The sequence below is a fragment of the Barbus barbus genome, assembly GCF_936440315.1.
Source record: "Barbus barbus genome assembly, chromosome: 6".
NCBI classification, from domain to species: Eukaryota; Metazoa; Chordata; class Actinopteri; order Cypriniformes; family Cyprinidae; genus Barbus; species Barbus barbus.
Window position 1 is genome coordinate 20,304,669 of NC_136734.1, and position 27,120 is coordinate 20,331,788.

At 40.1% G+C, this 27,120-nt stretch overlaps 1 protein-coding gene across 2 annotated transcripts in view; it reads left to right on the plus strand.

Annotated features, from left to right (window-relative positions):
- LOC306871464 (uncharacterized protein KIAA0825-like) overlaps positions 1–27,120 on the plus strand; it is a 134,299-nt gene that overhangs the window by 43,413 nt on the left and 63,766 nt on the right. For both annotated transcript variants that reach the window (XR_013784333.1, XM_079419418.1), the window contains exons 13-19: positions 4,032–4,171; positions 7,242–7,421; positions 8,705–8,923; positions 9,060–9,468; positions 11,857–12,013; positions 12,692–12,859; positions 14,106–14,200. Coding sequence is in view for 1 of the 2 variants with exons in the window: in XM_079419418.1 (XP_079275544.1) it covers positions 4,032–4,171; positions 7,242–7,421; positions 8,705–8,923; positions 9,060–9,468; positions 11,857–12,013; positions 12,692–12,859; positions 14,106–14,200 (1,368 nt within the window). In the remaining variant the exon portion in view is untranslated. The remainder of the gene's footprint in view (positions 1–4,031; positions 4,172–7,241; positions 7,422–8,704; positions 8,924–9,059; positions 9,469–11,856; positions 12,014–12,691; positions 12,860–14,105; positions 14,201–27,120) is intronic.

The window sequence follows — 27,120 nt, forward strand, 5'->3', positions numbered from 1 at the left end:
GAAGATTTTCTCTGGGATGATGGTTTCGGGAACTTCGTTGATTTCTTCGGGAGCGGGAATTCGGGACAGGGTATCGGCTTTGGTATTCTTTGATCCAGGATGGAACGAGATTGAAAAGTTGAAACGGGTGAAGAAGAGGGCCCAATGTGCCTGACGGGGGTTGAGTCGTTTGGCGTCCTTCAGGTATTGCAGATTTTTATGGTCTGACAGGACAGTGAAAGGATGCTGAGCACCCTCCAACCAATGCTTCCATTCCTCGAGGGCGAGCTTGATTGCCAAGAGTTCCCGATTGCCGATGTCATAGTTCCTTTCCGCCGGGCTGAACTTCTTGGAAAAGAAGGCACATGGATGGAGTTTGATCGGATTCCCCTGCTGCTGAGAAAGCACGGCTCCTACTCCTGAGGTGGAGGCGTCGACCTCCACAATGAAGGGTTTATGAGGGTCAGGATGCACGAGGATAGGAGCGTGGGTGAAGGCTTCTTTCAGTTTCTCGAAGGCCTCCGTGGCAGCTGGAGTCCAGGACAGAGACTTGGGCCTATTTCTGAGCAGGTTAGTGAGGGGACTGTTAATGGTGCTGTAATCCTGGATGAATCTTCTATAACAGTTGGCAAAGCCTAGAAATCTCTGGAGCTCTTTAACAGTGGAGGGTACCGGCCAGGTTCGGATAGCCTCCACCTTCCCCTCGTCCATTCGGATGCCACCGCTATCGATGATGTAGTCCAGGAAATGTACAGAAGGTTGGTGGAATGAGCATTTCTCGGCTTTGAGGAACAGATGAAATCTCCTGAGTTGCTGTAGGACCTCCGCAACGTGGTGGCGATGTTCGGCCAAGCTCCGGGAGTAAATGAGGATATCATCGATGTAGACTAGGACAAACCTGTGGAGATACTCCCGGAGCACCTCGTGCATGAAGTCTTGGAATACGGAGGGGGCGTTGACAAGGCCATACGGCATCACAAGGTATTCGTAATGGCCGGTGGGTGTCATGAAGGCAGTCTTCCACTCGTCCCCCTCACGTATCCGGATGAGGTTGTAAGCGCTGCAGAGGTCTAGCTTCGTGAATACAGAGGCACCACAAAGATGTTCCAGGACTGCTGGGACGAGAGGAAGGGGGTAGCGAAACTTCACAGTGATCTGGTTAAGAGTCCGGTAATCAATACAAGGCCGCAAGCCTCCGTCCTTCTTGGCCACGAAGAAAAAGCTCGAAGCAGCAGGGGAAGTGGATGGACGGATGTAACGTTGTTTCAACGCCTCGGTGATGTACTCCTCCATGGCCTTCTGCTCCGGGAGAGAGAGTGGGTAAATCTTACCCTTGGGCACTGGCTCACCTGGCAAGAGATCTATAGCACAGTCCCATGGCTGATGAGGAGGTAATTTCGAGGCCTTCGTCAGGCTGAACATGTCACTAAAGGGGGCATAACAGGCTGGAATGTCAACTGATTGATTCTCGACTGGGCTTTCTACAGTAGTGGAATTCACAGGGATCTTGGTAGTAACTTGGTTGAGTGGTTGCGGGACATTTGGGAAGCAACCCGGAAAACATTGAGTTCAGGACTTCCCCGGTGCGCCAGTAAATGTGAGGTTCGTGTTGTATGAACCAGGGGCGCCCGAGGACGATATCAGTGTGCGCTCCCTCCAGAACCAGTAGAGTGATGTCTTCCTCGTGCAGTAATCCAAACCTTAGACGAACCGGACCAGCACTATATCGAACGGTGGTTCGCCCAATGGGTCTACCAGTTATTGAATGGATCTGGTAGATGGTTTGGTTGGCAACGGTCGGGAGATTGAGTTGGCGGCAGAGGCTCCCTGAGATGATGTTACCGGCGGAGCCGGAGTCAAGAAGGGCTTGTACTGGAAGGGAAACATTAGGGGCAGTAAGCAGGACTTCAGCTATGAGTGGCTTCATATTCTGAGAGATAAGTTGAATGGCACTCACCAGGAGTTGCGGTGGACGCACGGGGCAAGCTGCTCGAACATGCCCACCCTTCCCACAGTACAGGCAGAGACCTTCCTTCAGCCGCCTCTGCCGCTCGTGATCGGTAAGGTGGGTGTGATCCGTCTGCATGGGTTCTGGATTGGGTTCTGGAGGGAGGCTAGCCTCTGGGTGGCGAATGGGAGGAGGACAACGGGCTAGAGATGGTAGGTCGGTGAAACAGGATTGCATACGTGTAGAAACATGGATGGATTGTTGAATTAACTTTTCCAACATACAGGAATCATCCAAATTGGCTAGTTGCAACCGCAATCTGGGCTCTAGACCTTGTCGGTAGGTGGTGAGCAGGGCTCTCTCGTTCCACCCACTGGCTGCCGCCAGGGTTCTCAATTGCAGGGTGTAATCATGAATGGAGCTGGTTCCCTGGTGGAGGTGATAGAGCTGATCACTAATGGCTGGATCTCCAGCTACACGTCCAAACACTTCACGAAAGTGGGTGGTGAAACTCTTATACGATTGAGTTACAGGTCCTGACTGAGCGAAAATAGTTTCAGCCCACTGCAAAGCTTTGCCGGAGAGAAGTGATAAAATGAAGGCAATCTTAGATGCGTCAGAAGGATACAAATGTGGTTGCATGTCGACATTTAATGAGCATTGTAAAAGGAACCCATTGCACTCCTCCGCCACACCAGAGAAGGGCGCTGGTCTGGCCATGGGACTGTAAATCATGGGTGGTGAAGAAGTCGTGGTTCCGGTGACTGGGGTGATCGGAGGTGCTGGAGGTGATGCGGGAACAAGAACTCGTCGGAGGTGCTCCACGAGCTCCTGAAACGGATCCGGATTGCTCATCTGTACTGTCGGTGTTGGTCCGGTCTTCTGTTACAGAAGCAGACGGAACACTCGGGATGCAATAAAAGGTAAGGTTTATTGTACAGATGAGTGAAGGCAGGAGATAACAACAGAAGCTTCAGATGCAGAGATGATGTATGCTGGGATTGAGATTCTCACTGAACCGTGGTGTTCTTCGACAGGAGCTCGTGGATGAACGGGAACCACACACCTCAACGCTTCGTCTTGAAGCTCCAGGACTGACAAACAGGGATCCAGGACAAGGATGACAACACTCGGAGGAAGGACAAGAGGTAAGTTCACAGGCAGGTAAATATCAGCATATACTTGCAGGGGTCCACTTTGGATAATCGAGACCGGACGTTTGGCTGTGGTGAGGTGTGTGGTTTTATGGGGAGTCTTGATGAGGTGGTGATGATGTGCAGGTGTGTCTAATCAGAACTCGGGTGAGGGTGCGCGATGTGATTGGCTGGGGTGAGGACCTGGTCGATCTGTGACAGTAGAAGCCATATTGAATTTTACAATAAGACTGTCACAACTGTAACAGTTGTTACAACTGCATAAAGTTCATCAATCATATGATCACATGTATGTTTTAAAACTCACAACTTTCAATTTGGATTTCTAGAGTTTTTTCTGCTGAATTTATTTTTAAATTTTTTTATGGAAGATGTTTTGTCACCTGAACAACTGGCATAATGTTAAACAACAATACAATCCATTGAACGCTCTTCTTTCATCCCTCACTGTCTTGTTTTCATTCCTGTCAAAAATTAAACAAGGCACTACACTAACTAAGGTCTATGGTTTTCTGTGTGTGAGTGTTGTTTAATCTGGTTAAGCACAATGAAGATCACATGGCATTGGATTGTTTGTAATAGAAGATGTCCTTGGAGATGGAGATGTCCTTGGATTCCTAACATTTTTTACATTACCTATTCTTTCTAGAGCAACTGTAATTGTAATGTGGCTTTAGATTTGATCCAAAAATCAGCATATTAGAATTATTTTTGAAAGATCATCTGATGCCATCACAGAAATAAAGTACATTTTAAAACTTGTTAAAATAGAAATTTCAAATTGTAATAATATTTCACAGTATTACTGTATTTATTTTTCTGATCAAATAAATGCAGCCTTGGTGAACACAAGATGGTTCTTAAAAAAAAAAAAACATTTTAAAAGTCAGACTAATTTAAACGTTTGAACATTGACATGTCCTTAATTTTATTTATTTATGTTTTTTAAGGGATTTTCCAGCTTGTGAGGGATCTTCTTTGTGTCTGTTTGACCTGCTGGCGTCTGAACCCTGTTATAATCCAGCTTTACTTCTGCAGACCATCCTTCACAAAGACTGCTTCTTGCTACAGATCATCATCTCGTACTCATGTAAGACCCTTAAAGCCCTGACACAGTTCATTTTTTGCTATTACTCTAATGAAGCATGCTGAAAGTTGGAGAAATATCCAAAAATGTGGTTTAGTTGGCTTGCCAAAATGTTGCTTCATCTCCACACGTGTTTGAGTCTGATGTCAGTTACAGAACAGAGGCCTGCAACAAGAAAATACGAGGAAACGCTCTTTGAAGCACGTCATCGCTTTCATTGGTTTCCACAAATGAATTTAGCACAATTTATTGGTAGAAAGACTGATTAGCTGTAAGGATGGCCTAGTGACCTTGCTGCTCTTAATAGCCTGCACCTGTTTTTAATGGGTCTTCTTTTCGCACGTCTACTCTTGTGTTCAATAGGCTGTTGTATGCACTTGTGAACTGATCACAAGACAACAGCATCGCTCGAGTCACCCAACACCTGTGAAGAGGAACCATGCTGAGTCCTTTCATTTTCGCTAAATACGCCATAGAAATCACTAATTGCTAGTCTAAAATTTGAAATTACACTCTGTTGAATTTGCTAACAAGTAAATGCTAGCTGAGGTCTTGAGAGTCTCATCCCAATCAGACACATTTGATACTTATGATTTTGTGAAGTAAGACAGATCCACCTGGATTTTACGCCATCACGTTTGCGTCTTTCGTCCTCAGGCGCATCAGAGATTCATCCGGACTGTTGTGAGAATGTTGTTTTACTCACTCATCATCGCACTCATCAACCTCCTCATCCTTTCTGAATCAATAGAGCTCAGTAATAAACACTCATGTGAGAGCAAAGTGAATGACCTTTAAAGATTTTCCTCTTTCTTCCCTCCACTCTGAAAAGTCTAACCTTTAAAGGCTGTTTTGTGCTTGCACATTAATTCACATTATGGCAGAGCTCATTAATAACCAAGCTCGGCTGAGAGCATGTCTTCCTGCACGCTCTGGTGTGGGAATCACGTCGCCGTAAATCAACACTAGCCGCAGCCTGGCTAATTAAGAAGAAATGCGGTGGCTTGGTTGTCTACCGTTTAGAGAAAGCTCTTTTAAAGTTCCTCGCTCGAGCGCTGTCTCTCAGCACAGTTTGGGAGCATTTAGCGCTAAGCTGTGCTCTAAATAGGAGCTTGTTCGTGGAATTCTTTGAGGAACTGATAGCGATGTCTTGTTCCAATTAAGGGCCTCCAGTGGAAACTCATCTTTGAGTTCTGGTAGAAAATCAACAGGTGTGTTTGTTGGCAACACGTCAAGGTTGCAAACGTTTGTTAGCGCAGGATAGAATTGGTTTGTGGAATCCCTTCCCTTGAGGAACACCAGCAGTTCATTTATCATGGTTCATCCGGTGGCTCGTAAATGGATGATTGCGAAGAGGCAGGTCATTAACCTGTCCGGGCCGTCACTGCCCCTTGTGGCTATTTATGTAAGTCCACAGTTTTGGTGCAAAAGCTTGTTGTTAATTTTTATGCCTTTTTGTCTTCTATTGTATTGGAAACAGGGAATCAAATTATGAATTTGTGACATGATAAACCGTACTGGAACCTGCATTCCCATTAAATGAATCCAGTTACATTAAACTATTTGAAATAGCACTTAGGTATTGTCAAGGCTATTTAAAAAGTTAATATTGTAACATTTGTTATGATGTAATTATTTTAAATCGAAATTAGCAGATTTTTAGGTACACAAAACTTTTGTGACCTCATTATGTTCATATTAATGGGAATTAATGGAATATTTGTTCTTTTTAAAATATTCTTACTACAAATTTAATTAATTTGCACTTGTTAAAAAATGTCAATTGTAACCAAAAAATATTAATATCTTAATATTTATTAAAGCCATAAGTAATGTAAGGAGTTTTTTCTGAATATTGAGAGGTATTTTTGTTAATATATATATATATATTTTGAATAATTATACTGCATCTCATGGCATGATCAATTTCATAATGTATGTGTAAATAACAGATAATACTTTTTGAATTAGATGGAGGAAAGGTTTTGGTATTACGCATATTGCAATCTTTTGACTGTTCCTTAAAACCATATTTAATTTGAAGCTCGTAAAAGTGTTTGAAACCAAAAAAGTTAGATTTTTTTTTGTTGTAAACTGACAAAAAAAAAAAAAGTAAACTGTTACACTGAAAATGTATGGTTTTAAACAACCCTTATGGAAATGGTGGGGAATTTAATTTAATAAAATATTATTACACTATTGCTAAAAATAAATGTTTTTGTTCTGTGAACAATTAAAAATGCACATTAATTAAAAAAAAAATCTTAAAAACTTTTCCCTTTACTCCTGTCCTCCAACCACCTGTCATATAGAATCAATTTTTCACAATCAAATTCATTCCAGATGAAAAAATAAATAGCTCTGATGTAAACCTGTCTTTAGCGATTTAATAATTACAGTGAAATACAGAACAAGACACCAAACAATCTCACAAAGTAAGTGAAATGGCTTCTATACCAGTGTCCTCACACATGTACCCAAAATAAGCAGAGTAGATTCCAATCAGTCCTTCGGCAGCAGGATCCCTGTTAAGCAAAGCAGTGTTAGCTAACCGTACGCTCTTCTACGACAGGTAATTTAGCCCTGTCATTTCAAAACAGTCCAACATTTGTCAAAAAAGTGCAAACAGCTGGCTGCTTTCTATCAAAGATGCTCATTGAATGCTGCATTGCATTCAATCGCCTATTCAAATGCCTGTCATCTCTAGGAAGCGAGACTGACAGGGGCTGAACCAAAGGCACAACCATCCTGCATTCTCTACAACCCCACAGGCCTGACAACATTTGGACAAGGGCATTCAGTCACATCTTGTTGCTGTGGTCTCCTCTTTCATCTGTTTGTCCAGACAGTTAATTGGCTTTTTGGTTCAAAATGGACATTTCACAATTTATTGATTTACAAAACATAAATTTCCTGTGCTAGGCTCAGATGTTGTGCAAAGTAATAAGCTCAAACTTTTGTTTGTTTTGTTTAGATATGTATTTTATATACCAATCATATTGTTAAGCCATTAGCATTGTGGTTATTTTTATTTTTGATGTCACTTAAAATAACCATGATAATGTACTTTCAGGTCTCTGTGTGGATAGAGGAACAGACGTGTCCCCTGATGCTCACACAGCAGCTGCAGAGTTTTTGGAAGCTGTTTTTTCCATCCTGTCCTCCCTCAACTCCCTCCCCAGGGCTTTAACTCGAGCGCTAGAGGGCTACCTGGACCAGAGACACCTTTGGGAGCACTTTTACAACTTAGCAGGTGCAGCCATGCAAGAATTTTTCCACGCTCTGTCCTACATGTGTTTAGACTTCAAAAGGACACAATTTTAGTCAGATGTGGCCATTCAGTTGCACTCCAGTTGGAAACCACTATCACCATGTGCCCCTACTGTGTCCCCTAATTGCCTCAATATTAAATCTGACCGGCTGGAAGCCCATCATCAAATCAAAGCCATAATTAAACCTTCAGCTGTCTCTTTGATTGCTTATTTATTTACATTTCTGCTTTCTCCTTTTTTCTCTCTGTAAAAGCCACAGCATGAACATTTTTCATTGTGTTATTGGTTAGCTTATTGATTTTGCATACTGACATAGAAACTGCAATTATGACCTGACACCTTTTGATTCGGCTGTGATTCAAGGGGTTTAATCCAAGCTGAAGCTCTCATATTTTTGTGTTTTATTACATGTGAGAGGTAATTATAGTTGCACAAATTAGACAAATGATAGAGGAGGGAGCAGGAGGGTGTGTATTGCATGCTGTTATTCTCATGTAAGGTGTTTTCGGCTTAATTGACCATGTCCATTCTTCCCTAAAGATAATCTTTTAAAGCTTGCTTAGCACCTTGATTGTGTCATTTAGCAGAGCTAATTGGGCTGGTCAGGAAAATGATCAGTATTAGAATTATTTATTTGTTTGTTCTACTGCTACTTTTTGGCACTGTGGATGTTTAGGAATGTAACTCCCTTAAAACACACTTTTAAAATGCATTATTTTATTTCATTGTTTGCTAACAATATCCAAAAATGAAAATATATGCATCACAGGAATATTCAGCCATTTTGCTTTCCCTTGTTTCCCTGGAACTTATGTCATTTCAAATTACATAATGATAAGGCAATGACAGATAATATTGATGAAAAATCTATATAAATAATTTCTACACAAATTAATTTGTTTATATGACTATGATTACATCATATCTGTGTCTGAGACAAGAGTAAAATGATCCAGTCTATATATAAAAATTGTTGCAAATATAATGTAGATTTGATAAGTTTTAATGTAACAGTCATATAACAAAAAGGTTGAACTGAAATCTATTAGCTTAAATAAATAAATAAATACACTATTATTGGGAAAGAAAAATTGCAGATAGATGAAGAAATGATGAGTTTTGTCTCTCTTCTTCTTTGAGGCAATGTCCTGTGACCAAATGTGACATAATCATAAAGATTTTTACACAGTATCAAATGAATTTACAAAATAAGTTTGATATAATTATTAAATTTCCGTAATTTAGACTATTCTCTTTCTTCCAGACTCCAGTAAAGAGGAGCCGGCCTTGTTTAAATACATCAGGTCCATTGTTTGTGAATCTACTAGCAAACTTTTGATCCACCTGGTCAGCATGATGCAGGCATATAAAGACCAGTCTGAACCCATGGTTGGACAACACCTACCAGAAAATGTCCTAAGCAAAATTCCAAAAGAGTGGAACTACATTCCCCAAGATCCCAAGTTTAATGAAACCAGCAAGAGTAAGCAAAGCTTTATTAACAGTAATATTCATTTATTTCTAAAACATTTTAACTGCATAAAACATCTGTTGGAAACTGTGCAGTCTCATTTAAGAAAAAAACTCTAACAAACTCTCATTGTTTCTCTTCTTATCAGACAACATGAATCTAGCTATTCAAGCCCTCTCTTTCGTCTTCACCAACCTTCCGTCAACCATAGCCTCCCTTCCACTGCCTGTACGCTTCCTGTTCACTGTGGCAGAGAAGAGGCTTTCCCAGCATGCCAGACAGCTGAGGTCTACTGGCCTGCTCCTCTGGGTCATATTGGTCAGCCTCTGTCAGGATCTAGAAAATGGGGACACCCTGGAGCTCTTGTCTGGACAGCCCCTGGAGAGAGGGGCCAAGGATAGGCTGAGTCTGTTATCAGAATGTCTGCAGGTCAGTCTGGGCCAGCAGAAGGGCGTTCCCAAGCCTCTGGTCCATAAGGTGTTCCAGGGCCTGGAAGAGAAGAGGCCCAAATGGACCACCATGCAACTGCAGAAGGCACGAAAGCTTTGCTGTGATAGGTGAGATTTCGAAAGAAGCCTGATGGAATATTTTCCCAATTTAAGCCCTTAATAGCAAATTATTAATAATTTAGTTTGTTTGTTATATGAAAGATGTTTCAGGCTTCTGGAAATTTAAAGTGTTTAACTAATCTATTAATGTCTTCATTGTCTGCCAGTTGATATTTTGATGCCATTTAAAGACTTCAATCTTGCAATTCATTCATTTTTTTTAAATTATCTTCACCCTTCATCTTTTGCCAAAATAATTATGTGTTGTTTTCTGTGTGTGTTCTAGCCTGTAGCTAGTCTTTTTCCCAAGCCTTTTGATATGTGTACATCAAAATGGGTTTGATGCCACCCATAGGATTTGAGTGCAGACATCTGATGTGAACCACTCAAGAAAGTGTTGCAATCCTTGAATCGTACTTTAAATCTTCTTAGCAATATTAAATCATCTTAGCAGTATAATATGAGGCTTACTGATAATGAGCATACAAGTCATTATTTTATGGCAGATAATGTGGACCTTAATTCAGTTTTTTTTTGTAATGTCATGGATATTATGAAGTTGGCTATACTTTTACCTTTTATGTAAAAACCTGTGATTCAGTATTTATTTATTTTTTAACACTACTTTTTCTCTGAATTTTTTCTCTAAGTCCGAGTTTGAAAACCCCTGCCTTAAATAATGATCCTGTACTAATAATTTCTTCAAATTATTGATTTTTGAACTATACTTAATGCAATTTTTCATTGTTGCCAAAAAAAACAAGAACACTTTTACCGTATAGTCTAAGTCATGTCCAGAACAAAAGCTCAGAGTTAATTACCCTTATTGAAAATGATTTAGCATCATAACAGAGCTGGGAAAAAAATAAATAAAACTTTTAGTGTTCCGAGAAACACTGCTCCCAGTAACAGGAAAAACAAAAAAAAGGAGATAGCAAAAAGGAAGAGTGATTATGTATCGCCTGTCTTAGACAGTCAGTGGAACCATTACTATTCATTAAAACAACCTTCACTTTCAGGCACTGCCTCCGGTGTAAACAATCAACGTACAGTGTGTCGGCGGAAAGCGGGTTCTCTGAAAAACACCCCCCACCCCGGCTTGTCAACACACACACAAATGCATACACACACACACCTCCCTCATCTCTTGTCTTTGCAAAGTAATTTGTAGAGGAGAAGATGATTGTTCTCCATCACGGTGACCCTGGCAGGCTTTGACGGCATGCATGCACAGATGAAGATGAATGCAGTGGATTCCGTGGGCGGAGGGGGTGTTCTGCTTCTTTCGGGGCACATTGGTCCTAATGACGTGATTGATAGCTTGTCCTGGATCCGACGGGCCTCTCATTAATCAAGCCGCTGACTGGATCCAATCATTTGCTTCACCTGCACACTGATGGACAGGGAAGGATACAGGCACAGGTGCTGACACCCTGCTCACCGGCTGGGCTGCCCAGGGCCTCTCCGCTTTTTTCTGTGTCATTGAAGCTAAAGGCTTGCCTGACAGGCGACACTTTCCATGTCACTTTGTGATTGAAAAATTAAAAAAGGAAGGAGGTAGGAATGGGGGAAACAATGACGGTTGGGGGTTGGGGGGGGGGGGGGGTTGGGGGGGGGGGGGGGGGTGTATCAGATCGGAAGTGTGGTGAGGGTGATGAGGCATGCTGGATAGAGAGGAAGGGCACGGGAATGAGTGCGTTGAGGGGACCTTGAGGTTACAGCGAGCGGCACTGTGTCTCTAACTGTTGATCTGTCCTTCCTCTCACTCTCTTTACTGCGTTTTTTTTTTCTTCCTTCATTTTAGCCCAAAGGAACTCCATGTAGCAAATCATGTGACTAAACAGTTTTGCCACAACTGCAGGCATTTTGCGCACGTGCAAATTTTTGTACTGTTATTTTGATATTTGATAGTCGGAAAACCTACAGTAAATGTCAATTGTTGGGTTGTGAATAAAATCACCTTTGATTTGCTAAAGACTCATGCCTAATAAAATATTAAGGTAGCTATATATTTTGTGAAATATTATTTGGAAGACATGCTATCTTTATTCTAGCCACCACCAGAGTACTATTAGATGTACAAACCTTAAGATAAACAAAAAAATATGCCTTACTATAGATTCAAATAATTATGCTTGATATCTCTCCAAATTTATACATTTTAAGAGTATTTTTAAATGAATTGTTATTATTATCATTCATAGTAGTAGTAGGATTTTTACCAATTTAAAAACGATTTACTATATATATTAATTAAAACCACCCAATAAAATGAACTGGGTACTCGCAGTTAGCATGTAAAACTGCCTTTAGAAGTATTTAAATTGAGTAATATAATAACTATTTTGCATTTATTTCATGTTAACCCCCCCTCTCTTTTATGTGCTCCTCCATTAGTGTGTTTGAGCGTGTGGAAAGCGGCCCGGCGCAGGATAGAGGTGGGCCCGCGGAACTGACTGAGCATAAAATAAGGCAGTTGCTGCTGGAGCTGTGCCATAGAGCAGGTGGCAGCCAGCACCTCCGGCAAATCCATCACAGCATCCAGCTCAATGAGGTAGCGAATTGCTGTTTTTCACCAAGCAATTAGGTGGCTGTTAGCCTGAGGCAGACAGTGTGACCTGAAGCTGAGGGGAACGCCTGTGCAGAGCTGCTGCAACTGCATCCAGACGCTGCTGCGAGGCTTCTCGTAACAGCTTTGACCTGATTGAAAAAGCGACTGGGAAATAACAACATCTTAAACAACAGAGATAATAAAAATTCAAGGGAACGGTTCACAAATTAGTCAAAGCCTTTCTCCACACTTAAACTACACTTTTTTTGCCCCTTGCTCTACTTAACAATAAGAACACATCTTGGGAAATTAGTGCAACTCTCACTTAAGTCTAATCTTGAGGACAATTCTTTGTGTCATATCTATACATAACTTTGTCCTCTTCCAATGTCCTGTTTTCAAATCCTATTCCTAGATAGACTGATTAATTTCTACCATTGTCGGCCAATTACTTGGGGAATAGAGAGAAAAGAAATGGCCATTATGTCCAAAATTGGGCATGTAATAATTGTTGAAATGTACTAATTTGTCCAATGGTGTGTTTAAGAAGTCTGTAGAGACTCACTATTAATTTGACCACTTTAATAGTGTTTTAGTTTTGCTTAATGCAGTCTAATAATAAGACGTGTCCAGGTCCCTGTTCATTTATGAGCGTTGTGTCTTGTGTTTTTTTGTATGTAGGGTTTACTGAGGTCCGTGTTAACACCGCATGCAGAGACGCATCCACTTCCGGACTCCCCTTTGGGACCTGTCGTATTCTCCTCTGAAGCGAGCAGCCTAAACCAGTGTAAAACCCAGTTCAACCCCCTCACAGAGTGCAATTCTATCGGCTGTAACAAGTTCGATCAGGTTAGTCCTTTGTTATTTTCTCAGCCTTCAAATTTGCTCCCAAATACTTGTTGTTCACGTAACTTTTATTTAAAGCAGTTCGGTAATGCCATGAACTACTTCTCTACTCTTTCACGCTCGAGCGAGTGTAACTTTCCGTCAAGGCCACCAGGCAAGGTGAATATAAGAGAGAGACTGAGAGACTTTAAACTGCTTCTCTAGGATGAACTCGACAATTCTCCATAGGTCGCTCTGTCCCTAAGCTATATTTTAGTGTGAAGGGAAGACACAAAGCAAAACATTAAAAAAGGTTAACCAAAAGAGCAGAGAATTTGAAAACACTTGAAAGGTGAACTCTTCAAGTGTGATGTGGCTTTGAACAAAGGGTGGAAAAAAAACATCCCTTGCGTGTTGAAGACGGTGTAGGTTGAAGGTTTAATTACAAGAGCCATGGTCCTCTTTTGGCTTTCTCTTAAAGGTAGGATAAAGTTTTCTCTGCTCGTGTCATGAGACTTTTTGCTACGCCTTTGAAGCTGGAAAGTCTGCAACCTTCTTTTTTTAAGGGGAACTTTTTCTTTCATTATCTTATTTGGCTCAGAGTTTTGCGTCGTTTAAAATGCAAGTTCTTTTCCCGTCGTTAGGTGCTAGCTGCCGTGCTCTTAATCCCTTTTGTTTTCTCCTTATCGCTCACGCTCGCATTGCTTTGCATAAAACACCTTATTAAGGGGATGATTAAAAAGCCTCCTCGCCTTCAGGTGGCTGGGCTGTTTGTCAAATCAAATAGAGGCAGAAAAAACAAATGCCGATCCATCAATCAGCCGGTCGGAGAATAGGAGGGCCTGGCACGCTTCTGTCCTTTTGTCAATAAAAAAAAAAAACTCAGCTTCAAGTTAAGAGTGACATTCCAGCTATCAAAACAATCAGATTTCATTTGGCTCCCTAACAAAGGGACGGTCCACTCGTGGGTTAGGGAAACCTTGGGCGGTTTGCCACGAACAACGGCGAGAAGAATAACGACTCCTCTTGCAAAATTGATTTATCTTTTTATAAATGATGGTACCTCCCTCCCCAAATGGATTTATAAATTAATTCCTGTCTTATTGGAATAAAAACCTTCTTGTGCAGACATGATAGATAGATCGCATTGGGGCGGCCTTGTTCGGGACCCCCTCCTCCTTGGTTAGTCCAGCCCAGCTGGAGCAGTAATTTACTGATCATATTAACTCTGATTAATAACGAACAATACTCGCTGCTCATTTATCAACAGGCTGCTATGGGTGAGAGGGAGTGGAATTGGGCCCAACTGCTGCCAGCCTATCAGAACATGAGTCAGGTGACCTTCATGACGCTGCTCGCTAACAGGTAATGGCTGCTGCTCTCGTTCGCACACAGTCGCCCCCTCCTTTCGCTTACACACTGTTGAAGTGCGGCTTGTCATGTCCCACCGTGTACCTTCGTAATGAATGTGAATATGTGGAGAGGATAGAGGGATCCTGTGACCGTTTGAATGTTCACGCTTGTCTGTTTGTGTCAGCTTCTAAAGGCATTATGGTTTGGCTGCATATGCCTCATCTGACCTGTGTTTGTGAATTTTTAGGTATAGATGTTGCCGTCTCTATGTGAGTTCATGGTATCCTTCAAGATTTTAATTCTCAGCATGCAGCATCCCTTCTTTCTCAAAGTTTGGTGAAGAAAGTACTTTTCCACTGAGAGCTTGCTAAAGAAGCATAGCTCCATCATAGTGTTGAGAGAAAAAAAAGGAAAGCTGTGTGGAGAAAATGAAGTGTCTGCGTTTTTAGAACTGAGTGGAAATCACAATCTGACATGCGTCAAACTGTGTCAGAAAATAATTTTGAGGTTACTGAGGGATCTTGTGTGATTGAGCTTTAGTTTAAGTGCGATACAAGTATGCCGGTTTAAAAGAATATCTCAAACCAAAGCCAGAGTTTGATAAATTTGCTCCAAATGATCCGTGAGTTCAGTGTTAGTTTGACAGCTTGACAAAAGAAAATCAGTTTCAGTCACTGATTCTTCCTGAAATGTTGAGTAAAACAAGATTGTTAATAATAGTAGTTCGCTTCTTTTTCAGGAAATAGTGGAAGAGTGTATCTATATTTATGTCCTATGCCTGGTCAACAATTCTTTTAAGATTTTTGCTGTTTTAATTAAATAAATAAATGCACTAAAAATAACTCTTTGGCTGAACATGATTCAATCATGGACAGCGGTTCCGTGTCTAATTTTAGTTGAGTTTACTCAGTTTGCCTTAGTTCATTCTACAAGAAACATTTGAGTAGAGATGACATGTTTCCCTCATGTGGAACAACTGCCCATGCAAATTCAGCCAATGTAAAAAAAAAAGTAAAGTAAAGTCGTGACGTATTGTCAAGTATGGTGACCCATACTCGAAATTGGTGCTCTGCGTTTAACCCATCCAAGTGCACACACACAGCAGTGAGTAGTGAACAAATGCACACACACACACACACACACACACACACAGTGAACACACACCCGGAGCAGTGGGCAGCCATGCTGCGGCGCCCGGGGAGCAGTTGGGGGTTCGGTGCCTTGCTCAAGGGCACCTCAGTCGTGGTATTGAGGGTGGAGAGAGCGCTGTACATTCACTCCCCCCACCTACAATCCCTGCCGGCCGGGGACTCGAACTCGCAACCTTTCAATTACGAGTCCGACTCTCTAACCATTAGGCCACGACTTCCCCACAATGTGTTATGATAACATATTAGAAAGTAAAATGTAACTTTTCTTTACACATATGATGTTGGCAGTTTAAGGATGGCACTATGTACATCCCTAGCACTCCCATTGGAGTTGCTTTTCTCAACCCATACAAACGCTCCACACTCCAAAAACACCAACAAAACAGTAAGTCTTTTAAAATGCTAACATAATAGAACATTAGACATTAACAAGTCTCTGTTTTCTCACTTTATTTCAAAATTTTCTCTCCCTATATCCAACCCTGTGCAAAGCAAGAGCTGCTCGATTGAAACATGTTTTTTCAAAATGAAAACAGTTGAGTTAAACCACATGCAGTCATGTTTGAATGAGAAACCTGATACAATAGTGTTAAATCAAAATGAATTGTTTAAATAAAGTAAACAGTATCATTTTTTTTTTATTTCAGTGAATAGTTCTGTGATATGAAAAGTTTATTTTTAAAAGTACAATTATTTTATGCAGGTCATAAAAATTATATATTAAGCATAATTACTGCAAACAGACATGCTAATTATAGAATAATAATACATTTTTTAAGTTTAGTTTAGTTTTAAGTAAATTATAGCTTGCATAATGCAGGATTGTTGACACTGCTTAAAATCTAGTGTCAAATAGCTGTTACCAAATATTTTTTGTATGAATAAAAAAGGTAATTGGATTTAACTGGAGAGTTTTTGATGGGGAAATGTCTTATCTGGGAATCAGTGCCTACCCATGGTCCAGATTGTGTAGTTTATTCATGGAAGTGCAGCAGGTCAGTAGAACACGGACCTATTTCTGCGTACCTGGCAAATCACCTGCCCAGTCCAACTTGGAGAGCATCCAGATGCTAGTGTTTCCTTCACAGTGGGGTGGAACCTTTGAGAGCATCTTTCTATGTTCAGTATCTCAATGATGGAGCACCTGCCCCTGTGGCCGAGCAGAGGTCCAGAAGAGGGGTGAAGGACAGAAGGTGAAGCTAGAAGGTGCTTTGAAAACTTAGAGAGTCGTACAGTAGACTTTGTTTGTGCAAATGGGGTCCATACACCTTTATTAGTCATTACATGACACTTAATCTATTTTTAGGTCCAGTTGACATAAGGATTGGTCTCTAATTAGAATTTGCTTCATATAAAAACAAGAGAAGTCTTTCATGTCCTTGTTCAGATAGCAGTTTGTTTGTGCAAACATCTTAGTGCAATAACATGTGGGTTATCTATGAATGACCATGAATGAGTAAATTGAATGGAAAACCTGTTCAGACAGTGGTGAATTAAAAAAGAAAAAAAAAATGGTAAAAAATGAGAACAAGGGAGAGAGAAAATAGTTGTAACGCAAGGTCTAATGTATGGGGAAAAAATCAGTAATAGGTCATGTACTGAATGTTAGACACTAGAGATGCTCTCTGGAGACTGAGGATGTAGGTCTTCTATATGCAGAAACTATGTGATCTGTTCAATAGGGTGAGGGCTCTGAGGTCTTAACATATTAATCTCTCCAACTTCTCTTTTTTCAGTAGTTTTTTTAATGGTGTGAGGTTATAGGTTATGAGAGGAATAGTTTGTCCAAATAATACATTTTGCCATTTACTCCTGGTCTTGTTATTATAAACCCAAATGCTGTTCTTTTGACCTTTCATCAAATAATCAAATAAAAAAAGTTTCATGGTTTCCATAAAAATATTAAGTGGCACAACTGTTTTCAAGATTGATAATGAAATATTTCTTAAGCACCAAATCAGCATATTAGAATGATTTCTGAAGGATCACGTGACACTGAAGACTGGAATACTGGCCGCTGAAAATTCAGCTAACATTTCCCAATATTACTCTTTTTTTATATAATTGATCAAAGCTATGCAGACTGGGTAAGCATAAGATACTTATAAAAGCAAAAAAACAAACAAAAACAACCGTGTGTATATTTACAAATCTAAATGCTATAAACGACTCATGCAAGTTGCAAATATGTCTATGTTCTATATGTGAAACTTTTGAAATCGGCTTTGATGAACAAACAGGAATTTATGTCATTAAGAAATTGTATCCCCTGACTGTGGATTTTGAATTCAACATCAGTGATTAATGACTTACATTTTCCTCAAATAAATCATATGCCATGGAATATAGTGCATATGGAGTATTTTTTATTATTTCTTTTTATTTATTTAGAGCTTGATCTAAAGTATACAATAAATAAATAATTTTGACTGACATGCATAATGACAGAATTTTCATTTTTGAGTGAATATCCATTTAAACATGATTTGAGCATTAAAGTAAACATTATTTAAACATATTTCTGTGGCTCTGTGAGGAGTACATTCATCTAGTTACATATGAATGAGACGTGCACCATAATGTGGTCTCAACTCCTTCCCCCCGATTCTCCCTCTCAGAGTGTGTGTGAGAGAGGGAGAAGCTTTACACAGGTGTGGGTGTCCTTTATTGTCACCTGTCATTTGGCTGTCTGTGCCAGTGTCATAAATCATTCTCAAATGGTGCTTTTCAGCAGAAAGTGACTGATTAATGTTCCTGTTCTTCCTCAGACTAGCACCTGACACCCAGAGAGACAGCAACAGCAAACTTCTAGACATGCCCCACACAAACTTTTTTGCCAGAGTTATGGTGCTTGGTGACAGAAAGGCTTTAAAATAACACTGAGGTTCAACGATCTGTGTTACCATTCACATTTAGATGTGCCTTCTTTGTTGAATAAACCTTACATTACTGTATATTGTAGTATACTTAAGCAGTATTCCAGATGTGGGGTACTTTAACTGGATCTGTCTTCCTACCTTGTAGCATTCTGTAATGTAAGATGGTGTACAATTAGTGTATCTTTTTTTAATGCTTTTAAAAGATCTCTCATATGTTAACCAAAGCTGAATTTATTTGATAAAAAATACAGTAGAAACCGTAGTTTTGTAAAATGTTATTGCAATTTAAAATAACTGTTTTTTTTTATTATAATATATTTTAAAATGCAATTTAAAAAGTCCTTTGGTGGAAAGGACTACAGTCTTTAATGTCACATGGTGAGAAGTGGTAATCTTTCATAAGTAAGCTCTAAGGTTAAACATTTTCCTCTAATGGATTTTCTTTTAATATATTGTGCTTTAGTTTGACACCGTTCTAGTTTCGGCACTGTAAGAGCTGCTGATGGATGGGTCTGCAAAAATCACAAGATGTGGCTTTCAGAGTTGCAAAATACCACAGGACACACTTAACAAGCACCTCCTGAACAATTGCAATGCTCTTGGTCTTCGCACTGTCACAAACAATGCTAAAATGTGTCTTCTATGTTCTCTTCTGTGCTATTGTGTGTTGCACTGAAAGGCATGAATTTTGACTGTGTAGTACATTGGCTAGGTCAACTTTTACAGCCTCACGCTGTCATGCCTCTATCATCTGGAACAATAGTGAGTGGAGAAGTATCTGTTGAGAGAGATGGCAGTTGATGCGGGAAGTGGAGTGCTTTAAATTGCAGCGATAGGCACCGCCGTTCACATTGGGCAAATGCCATCTGTTCCAAATGATGGCCATATGGTTAGCTTTCTTTCCCAGGGTATAAAATACAAACAAATGTGTCAGAATGCAAGGGCTTTTTCCACAGACGCGCAGCGACTCAGCTAGAGGCAGCATCGCAATGTGCGGGGAAGTAATTGCTATCGCCACCTTTGTGTTATGAGTTTGTTATTGTTGCTTTTTTTGGGTGAGGGAATCTGTCATGGCCAAGGAATTGAGTATTTTCAGTGTGTTACTGGAAAGCAAACACTTTCTTTGTCAACCCATCACTGTAGTGACTTTTTAATAGGTGCTTATATATGTTTAGTATATAGTTTATATATTATATAGTATAAGTATTTAAGTTTCACAAACAAGTCCTCTCCATGTTCTTTGACTGACTGACTGACTGACTGTGGGAAATCGTCATTGTCTCTCTCCATCATTTTGCCTTTGTTTTGGTGGCTAGTGTTGGAAATTAGCAAACACAATGAGGTTTTGTTTAGCATGAGGCAGGCGTAGAGCTCCTGGTGTCTGAGTTTGTACTTTGCATGTGTGTGTGCATGTATGTGTGTGTGTTGGTGGGTGAATCACTGAAGCCTGGGAGAAGGCCGTGGCCCCACCTCACATGGCAGAGACGAGCTGAAAGGCTCATTAATCAAACTCCGAGTCACAGATGTGATGGCTTCCACACAAACTGCCAGCAGACTGTGAAAGTCACATCCAACAGAGTCAACTGTCAAGCAGCTAGGCCACCATTTCCACCCGGCCCGGCTCATTCCTCATTCCTTTCCTCTAAAATCCTTTTCCATCCATTTATTATTTCCTTCTTCCCTGTCTCGCACCTCTAGTAATGATCAGTTAGAACCCCAGTTGCCATTCACAATCTGAATCTTTTTTTTTTCTCAGATGCCCTTCATTATTAAATTCATGTTTAAGTGTTTTGCTTTGTTTTGCTTGGTTTTGCTTTGTTTTTCTTCAATTAGGTTTTTCTTTGGTTTTGCTTTGTTTGGTTGGAAATAAACTTGCCAAGCTGATAGCTAATTAACTAGAATGTAAACCACCAAATTTTGTTTGGTTTGGAGGAAGTAAATGTGTTTTTGTTTTGTTTTGTTTTGCTTTGCTTTGTTTTTTTGTTTTGTTTTGTTTTGTTTTGTTTTGTTTTGTTTTGTTTTGTTTTTGTTTTTGTTTTGTTTTGAAATAAACTTGCCAAGTTGATAGCTAATTAGCTAGAATGTAAACCACAAATTTTTGTTTGGTTTGGAGGAAGTAAATGTGTTTTTGTTTTGCTTTGCTTTGCTTGGCTTTACTTTGTTTTTTGTTTTGTTTTGTTTTGTTTTGTTTCGTAATAAACTTGCCAAGTTGATAGCTAATTAGATAGAATGTAAACTACCAATTTTTGTTTGGTTTGATTTGGAGGATTTTTTTTTCTCCCAGTTTTGTTTGGTTTTGTTAAATATAAATTTGCCAAGCTGATAGCTAATAAGCTAAAATGTAAACTATCAATTTGTGTTTTCCTTTCCTTTCCTTTCCTTTCCTTTCCTTTCCTTTCCTTTCCTTTCCTTTCCTTTCCTTTCCTTTCGTACTTGCCAAAAATAGGTAAGTAGCTACTGACTAAACTACTCAGTCATTCTAAAATAAACAACTATTTAGAATCTGTTATTTCAGCTTTGCTGGGCTTCTGTTTGTTTGTTTTTTTGGCCCATCAATATTCCTTCACAGCATCCTTGATTATGGCACACTCTTTAACTCAATTCAATCCATTCTCTCACTTCCTGTCCTCTTATTGTGAAGTACCATTATCTCCCATAATCTATGATCCTAATCTACAGCTGTCACAACCAGCTCAATCATAGCCAGCGCAGAGCTTTAATCAGACACCCACCACCATCTCCACATTGTGATTGACAAAGCCACCCTGCCAGCCTGAGAGGTGGAAAATAATAATAAAATAAATAAACTGTGTGGTCCCTGGATGCAAGAGGGCCAGTGACAGGCTTCCACGCTGGGGGCCCGGTGTCACTGCACAGGCAGTCTCATCACACTGCCACCAGTACCCAGCCATTTGCATCCAGGCCAGGGACAGATAATTAGAAGGATTCCTGCCTGTCAGCATTAATCTAGGTGGCGGTGAAATGCTCTGACAAGGAAATGGAGATGGAGAGCTTTAGCTGCAGCGGATGGTGAAGGAGAGTGTGGTTCAGTAGAGGCAATCATAGCTCCTTACAAATAAGAGTGATAATATTAGTGGCCTATAACGGTAATTCATTTGGAGTGCACTGAATGCTGATTTGTAACGCCTGTATTTAATATAGCTGACTTGTTATAGTTGTATAAGATGAGTATTTCAAGCATAGTTTTAATTTGATTTAATTTCATTTGAATATGCTGTTACTTTTATTATCTTACATTGTGAAAGTACAATGCGGTGCAATGTAAAAGTAGCATTAAGCCTGTATTTCATAACCAGGCCTTTGGCAGTCTTTTGTCTATTCACAGGCACTTTTAAATGCTAACTGTTGTCAGTTTTTATTTATTTATTTATTTTAAACAATCCGACCACAGGGGAAGCTTCATTGTTAATTGCTTTAAAAAGTTTTAAATGTGTGATCTGTTAGAAGTATATTTATTAAATGATCTTCCATCACTCTAAATTATTCTCACACACACACACACACATATATATATATATATATATGGCTTTTCATACAGATTTATACAATGAACTGGCTGTTTTAGGGGCATCTTTTTTTAATTTGATTAATAGGTCATTAGTTATCATTTATGCATTCAGGCTCATGAAGTTATCTAATGAAACTGACCCACAGGAATAATTCACCTAAAAATTTAAATTACTCACTTCAGATTGCAAAAAGAAACCAAACGGTCAAAGCATTATGAAAGTTGCTGAAATTACGACCAACATTTAAAGGGATAGTCCACCTAAAAAAGTCGCTATTGGCTAAAAGTATTGGCTAAAAGTTGTATAAAGTTAGTTTCGGCTGCCGCTCTGGTCTGAGAGTGTGTGTTGCATTTTTACACCTGCCATTGTTCACTTGTTTCATTCTTCTGATGAGTGTAATGTCTTGGCCTAGTGAATCGTAACTCTATACGATGTCTACAGTTCTGTCATAGGAGCCCTGATCAGACGTGACCTTCCCTCTCTGCTGACTTTACATGGCCTGAATGCCACTGTCTCAGAGTACCTTTAGAGGAACTGAGGACTGTCATCCTGTCAATGAGATGGTGATCCTGGTGCTCCGCAGAGGTGCTACAGATCCCCCGGAGCCCTGAGCCCTGACTGATATAGGGGCCATGATGCCACTCTGGCCCCTGGGCAGATGGTCAGCAAGCTTCCTGAAAGCCGAGGGCACCTGGGTCTTTCATTGGCATTCAGCGGCCACTTTCAAACTCTGCCCCTCAGAGGTGGGTAAGAAGGACAGAAGGAAGGATGAAGGTTGCTTAGACATGGTTGATGAGGAGAAGGTCTGTCACCACATCTGCCCTTCTGCAACCTCTCTGGTTGAGTACCACACACTAATTAATAAGTGTGTGCACAGGTAACCCAAAAGCCAGGCCCAGATCTGCAGATTTTGCCGTTTCTGCACTGAATCTGGGGGGAAATTTGCATGATTCTGCAGAATAGATTTAACCCTCATGTACTGTTTGTGGTGTTGTGGACCTCGAAACTATTTTTGCAACTTAAAAAGTTTGATACTTAATCATTTTACGTAATCATATGAGACCTGACTATAAGTCAATCTCAAGAGAACATGAAGGTAAAATATTTTTGATATGTAAGTGTTGTTTTGTCTGATATGATAAGATGTTGTGAATTCATCTAAAGTGAAAGTAGAGCTGTTTATAATGTTACAAAAAACCTTTCTATTAATCAAAGAATCCTGAAGAAAATATATTACAGTTTCCGCAAAACAAACATTAAGCAGCTCAACTGTTTTTGACATTGATAAGAAATGTTTCTTGAGCACCAAATCAGCATATTAGAATGATTTCTGAAGGATCGTGTGACACTGAAGACTGGAGTAATGGCCATCACAACTAAATTATATTTTAAAATATATTTAAAAAGAAAATGTTTTAAATTATAATATTGCAATTAAAAAATAGAAACACCAAACTTTTGACCAGTAATATATATAATGATGTATGTAATATACACAGGACTTGTAGTTGTTTAGGAAAACACAGAAGCATATTTCCATCTTGTCTACATTTTTTAAGTGTGATATTGTGATGGTTAAATGTATGAAACCGGGTTAGAGTATTCTCCTCAGTGCTCTGCTGAGGGTAGTCTTGATGTGACAGGCTGCTATGTTAGCACAAGTTGTTTTTGACAGAACACTAAGAAAAGAAGTCAAAAAAGAAATACACACTGAATTCCTCCTCAGAAGCTGCAGTCTCTGGAATAATCTTTCTTTCTTTCTTTCTTGCTTTCTTTCTTTCTTTATAGCAGTTTTGCGCTATTGATAACAAATAATTTGCAATGTTGCATCCTCTCAATCCCAACAATTACGCTATAGTACATGTCTTTTAGCAGTTTGTATTCAAATAAGTTGCATTCATACAGCAGCTCTCATTCTTCACATCTCTGCCAATCCACAGACAAAGTGACATTATGTGCATTTTAAGTTTTAATGCTAAACCCAGCAGGACAATTGAACTCAGGCTTTGGACCAACGATCGAACCAAGTGTGAAAACAATTTAACTAGATTTGAACTCTCTCTTGATGACGTCTTCAAATCAATGCCCAGATTGGCTGGGATTATTTCCTCCTCTGACAATATGTGTCTTGTCTATTTGTATCTCTGCTTTGTCATGACTGCAATACTTGATTCATCCAGTTAAGCCAGGTTGACTAATCTTGACATCTCTAAATCAATGTCCAGATTGGCTGGGAGAAGATTTCTCAAATGTAGTTATTTCTCAGAGGCATCTTCACCCTTTATTCTATACTGTATGTCATATCTACTGGCAGCCATAGCAGTGTGACTGTTTGTTGCAATTTGTGTGATACCCAGTGACAATGTTATGAAAGGCCATTTAGAGATGAATGATGCTTCTTGTCACTCCCTCGATCTCTCCTTCTCTATTTCTCTCTGCCATCCTCTCATTCATCTCTTGTTTTTGTTTTTTTTACTTGGGCGCTCTCTGCAAGGGGAGCAGATCTAATCAGAGAGTGGGCTGCCTGGATTGGGGGCATCTGTGTAGCCTCTACGTTGGCTCTGGGCTGACCCGATGCTTTCTCAGGCAATCCGTCATTCAACGCTGCCCGTCCGGATCAGCTCAGGCACTCCTCACAATGACACACACACTCCAGAGCTCAATGTCAGGCCATGGACTACTTGACGGAGTGTACCGTTTGAAGACTTCCTCTCTTTCCTGGAAACCCTACCACCTGCAGGCTTCATGCCCGCAGGCTGCTTGCTCTCTTCTAGTTTGAGAGAGGTCAGAATACACGTATTTTCTGACCAACTCTGCCAGTCTCCTCAGGTTACCGACCCCAGCAGCGAGCATCAACCCTCCACATAAGAAAAAACAGTAAGAGGCCACGAGCAAAGGCAACTGCCTCATGTACTTCTGGTCGGCAGTGTCTTAGGCCGTTTCGACACTTGGTTTGATTGCTTGGGCCAAACACTAGTTCAGTTCTATCATTCATTCCCTGCCCTGGTGTCTTTTGCATCATCATGATGCTGCTGTTAGTCACAAACCAGCTTCAGTGACTGAAGACTCTTGACTCTGGCTTTATTTGGTGACTCTTGTCTCTATGGTTTTACTTCTCGCACTGATGTTAAAATTCTGGCTAATACCAAGCTAATAATTATGTTAATGTTTTAACTGAGGAACGGATAAATGGCAAATCATTTTTTTTAATTAAATTGTGAACATTTGTTTTAAATGCTAAAAGTGAGTTTAGGCATCACAACATTATAATGTACAGTATAAAAACATAGATATTCAAATTATTATTGTTTTTTTTAAGATTAGCGACAGCAAATGTGATCAAATTTTTAATATAGAGTAAAACATGATATACCAATAGAAATAAAAACCCTCAAACCTCATTGGTTCTTGTGAAATTACATGATGTGAACTCACATGACAGACAAAAAAGTTTTTTTTTTTTTTTCTTCAAATTTCTACTTATGGTTTCAGAAAAGAAAGTAAATCAAAAGAGTTTTTCGTAAATTATGACAGAATTTCCAATTTTAGGTGAAGTATCCCTTGAACTCATAGGCTGGCACTCGAGTCTGTCTAGATTTGAATAACGAGAGACAAATTCTGTGGAGAAAAGAGGCAATGAGAAACAAATTATAGGCCTACGATAACAGGCAAGTATTACGTCATTATTAACAGTTCACTTCCACAAGTTGACTAGATACAGTAGCATTCATGCCAATTAAAATCCAATCCTATTGACAAGTTTAAGAGGTAATTATTCTTGTTTATTTTGGAAGAAAGAAAAGGAAATGGCTGAGTTTTTGTGTATAACTAAGTCAACAAGATGCTTATATTTCTGCATTTGTTGTTCATGATGAGGCGTATTTTTTATCCAGAGCTTAATGCATAACAGAAGTGAAATTTTATATCATTTGCACTGCAGCTGACAAACTAACACTCCCTTCTTAGTTTACAAAAGCAGTCATACTCAAGGGACGAACACGTCACTGCAGAAGACGAGACAGCACGTTTGTTTAAAGCAGACGCCCAATAAAATGGACCAGCTTAGTAGCAAGCAAACGTCGGTTCAGTTTTAGCCTTTCATTGGCGTTGGATATCAGTGACAGCCCCGATCAAAGAACGGCGTCACAAATGAAGCTGTCAAAATGGCTGGCAGCTGAGTCAGGCAGCAAAAAGGGGGAGAAACAGAAAGAGAGATTTTCAGTTGCTTTCAAATGCTTCATGACCGCAATGGAGGCTTCATAAACAGACAAAAAAGATGGCTAAAACGTGTTCGCGCGACACAATGAATTATAAATGTGTGCGTAGGATTATAAAAACAATGAGCGAAGGCAGCGGAATCCCTCAACCTCGGGCAGATAGACTAATTAACACTTTCGACATGAATGTATGATCTCATTATAGCTTTAGTTCTTACGTAACGTGCCATTGCACCATTGTTGCGAGCGCAGAGGAAGCGTAACGGCATTTAGAAAGTCTATTGTTTAGAGTTAAGGTTTAGTTACGTAAACATTTACGGAACTCAAAAAGTCGTGCCAGGATGCGTCGTGTCGTGTGTTTCGGGCTTTAGCTATGGGTTGTTCCTCAGCTAATTTTCTGATAATGGCCAATTATCTGCTCTTTTTTCACTAATTAGGAGATAAATATCATCAATCATTGTCTATTAATGTTGATGAGCTGCTTGCATGAAATGAACGTTTATATGCCTAATGAGTGTGCCCTTTTCCTCTGTTTGTATCATTCGAAACACTCGTTTGCCGACACAAAGTACGCATAGTTAGGCGCTTCTGTTGTGCAGTAATTCGCGTACTTGACGGTCGTGACATGTCTCTATGACGGAGTCTAACAGAAGGGCTCTCCGGACATAGAACGAGAGCGAATTAAGTCATCTTCTTTAATGCGTTCACAAAAACTGAAGAAAGAAAAGCTTGGAGTGAGGCCTATACGTTCCCTGCTGCTATCCTCCTCCAGGCAGCACCTCCTCCTCCTCTGTTTCTCCCTCTCTCTGTCTGTCTAGGTTTCTCCCTCGCTGTCTGTCTGTGAATGTGTGGGAACTACAAGGCGCGCTCCTTTTTAGCCCATCGCGGAATGAATCAGCTTGGATTTCTAAGGCTGTAGAAGTGTCCCATTGTTATAATGTCACCGCAGCTCAAGAAGGATGACCTCTGGACCCTATGGATTCATGGCTGTTTCGTCGCCCCCATTTCTGACAAGTATAGCTGCCTTTGTCCTCCCACTAGGGGGTATCCAAGCCGTTCGAAATGGATTTCGAAGGACTCACGGCTTAAGACATGCAACTTTGCGTGTCGTCGTTGTCTCTCGATTTTTTGCGGTACCTCTTGACTCGGGCTTAA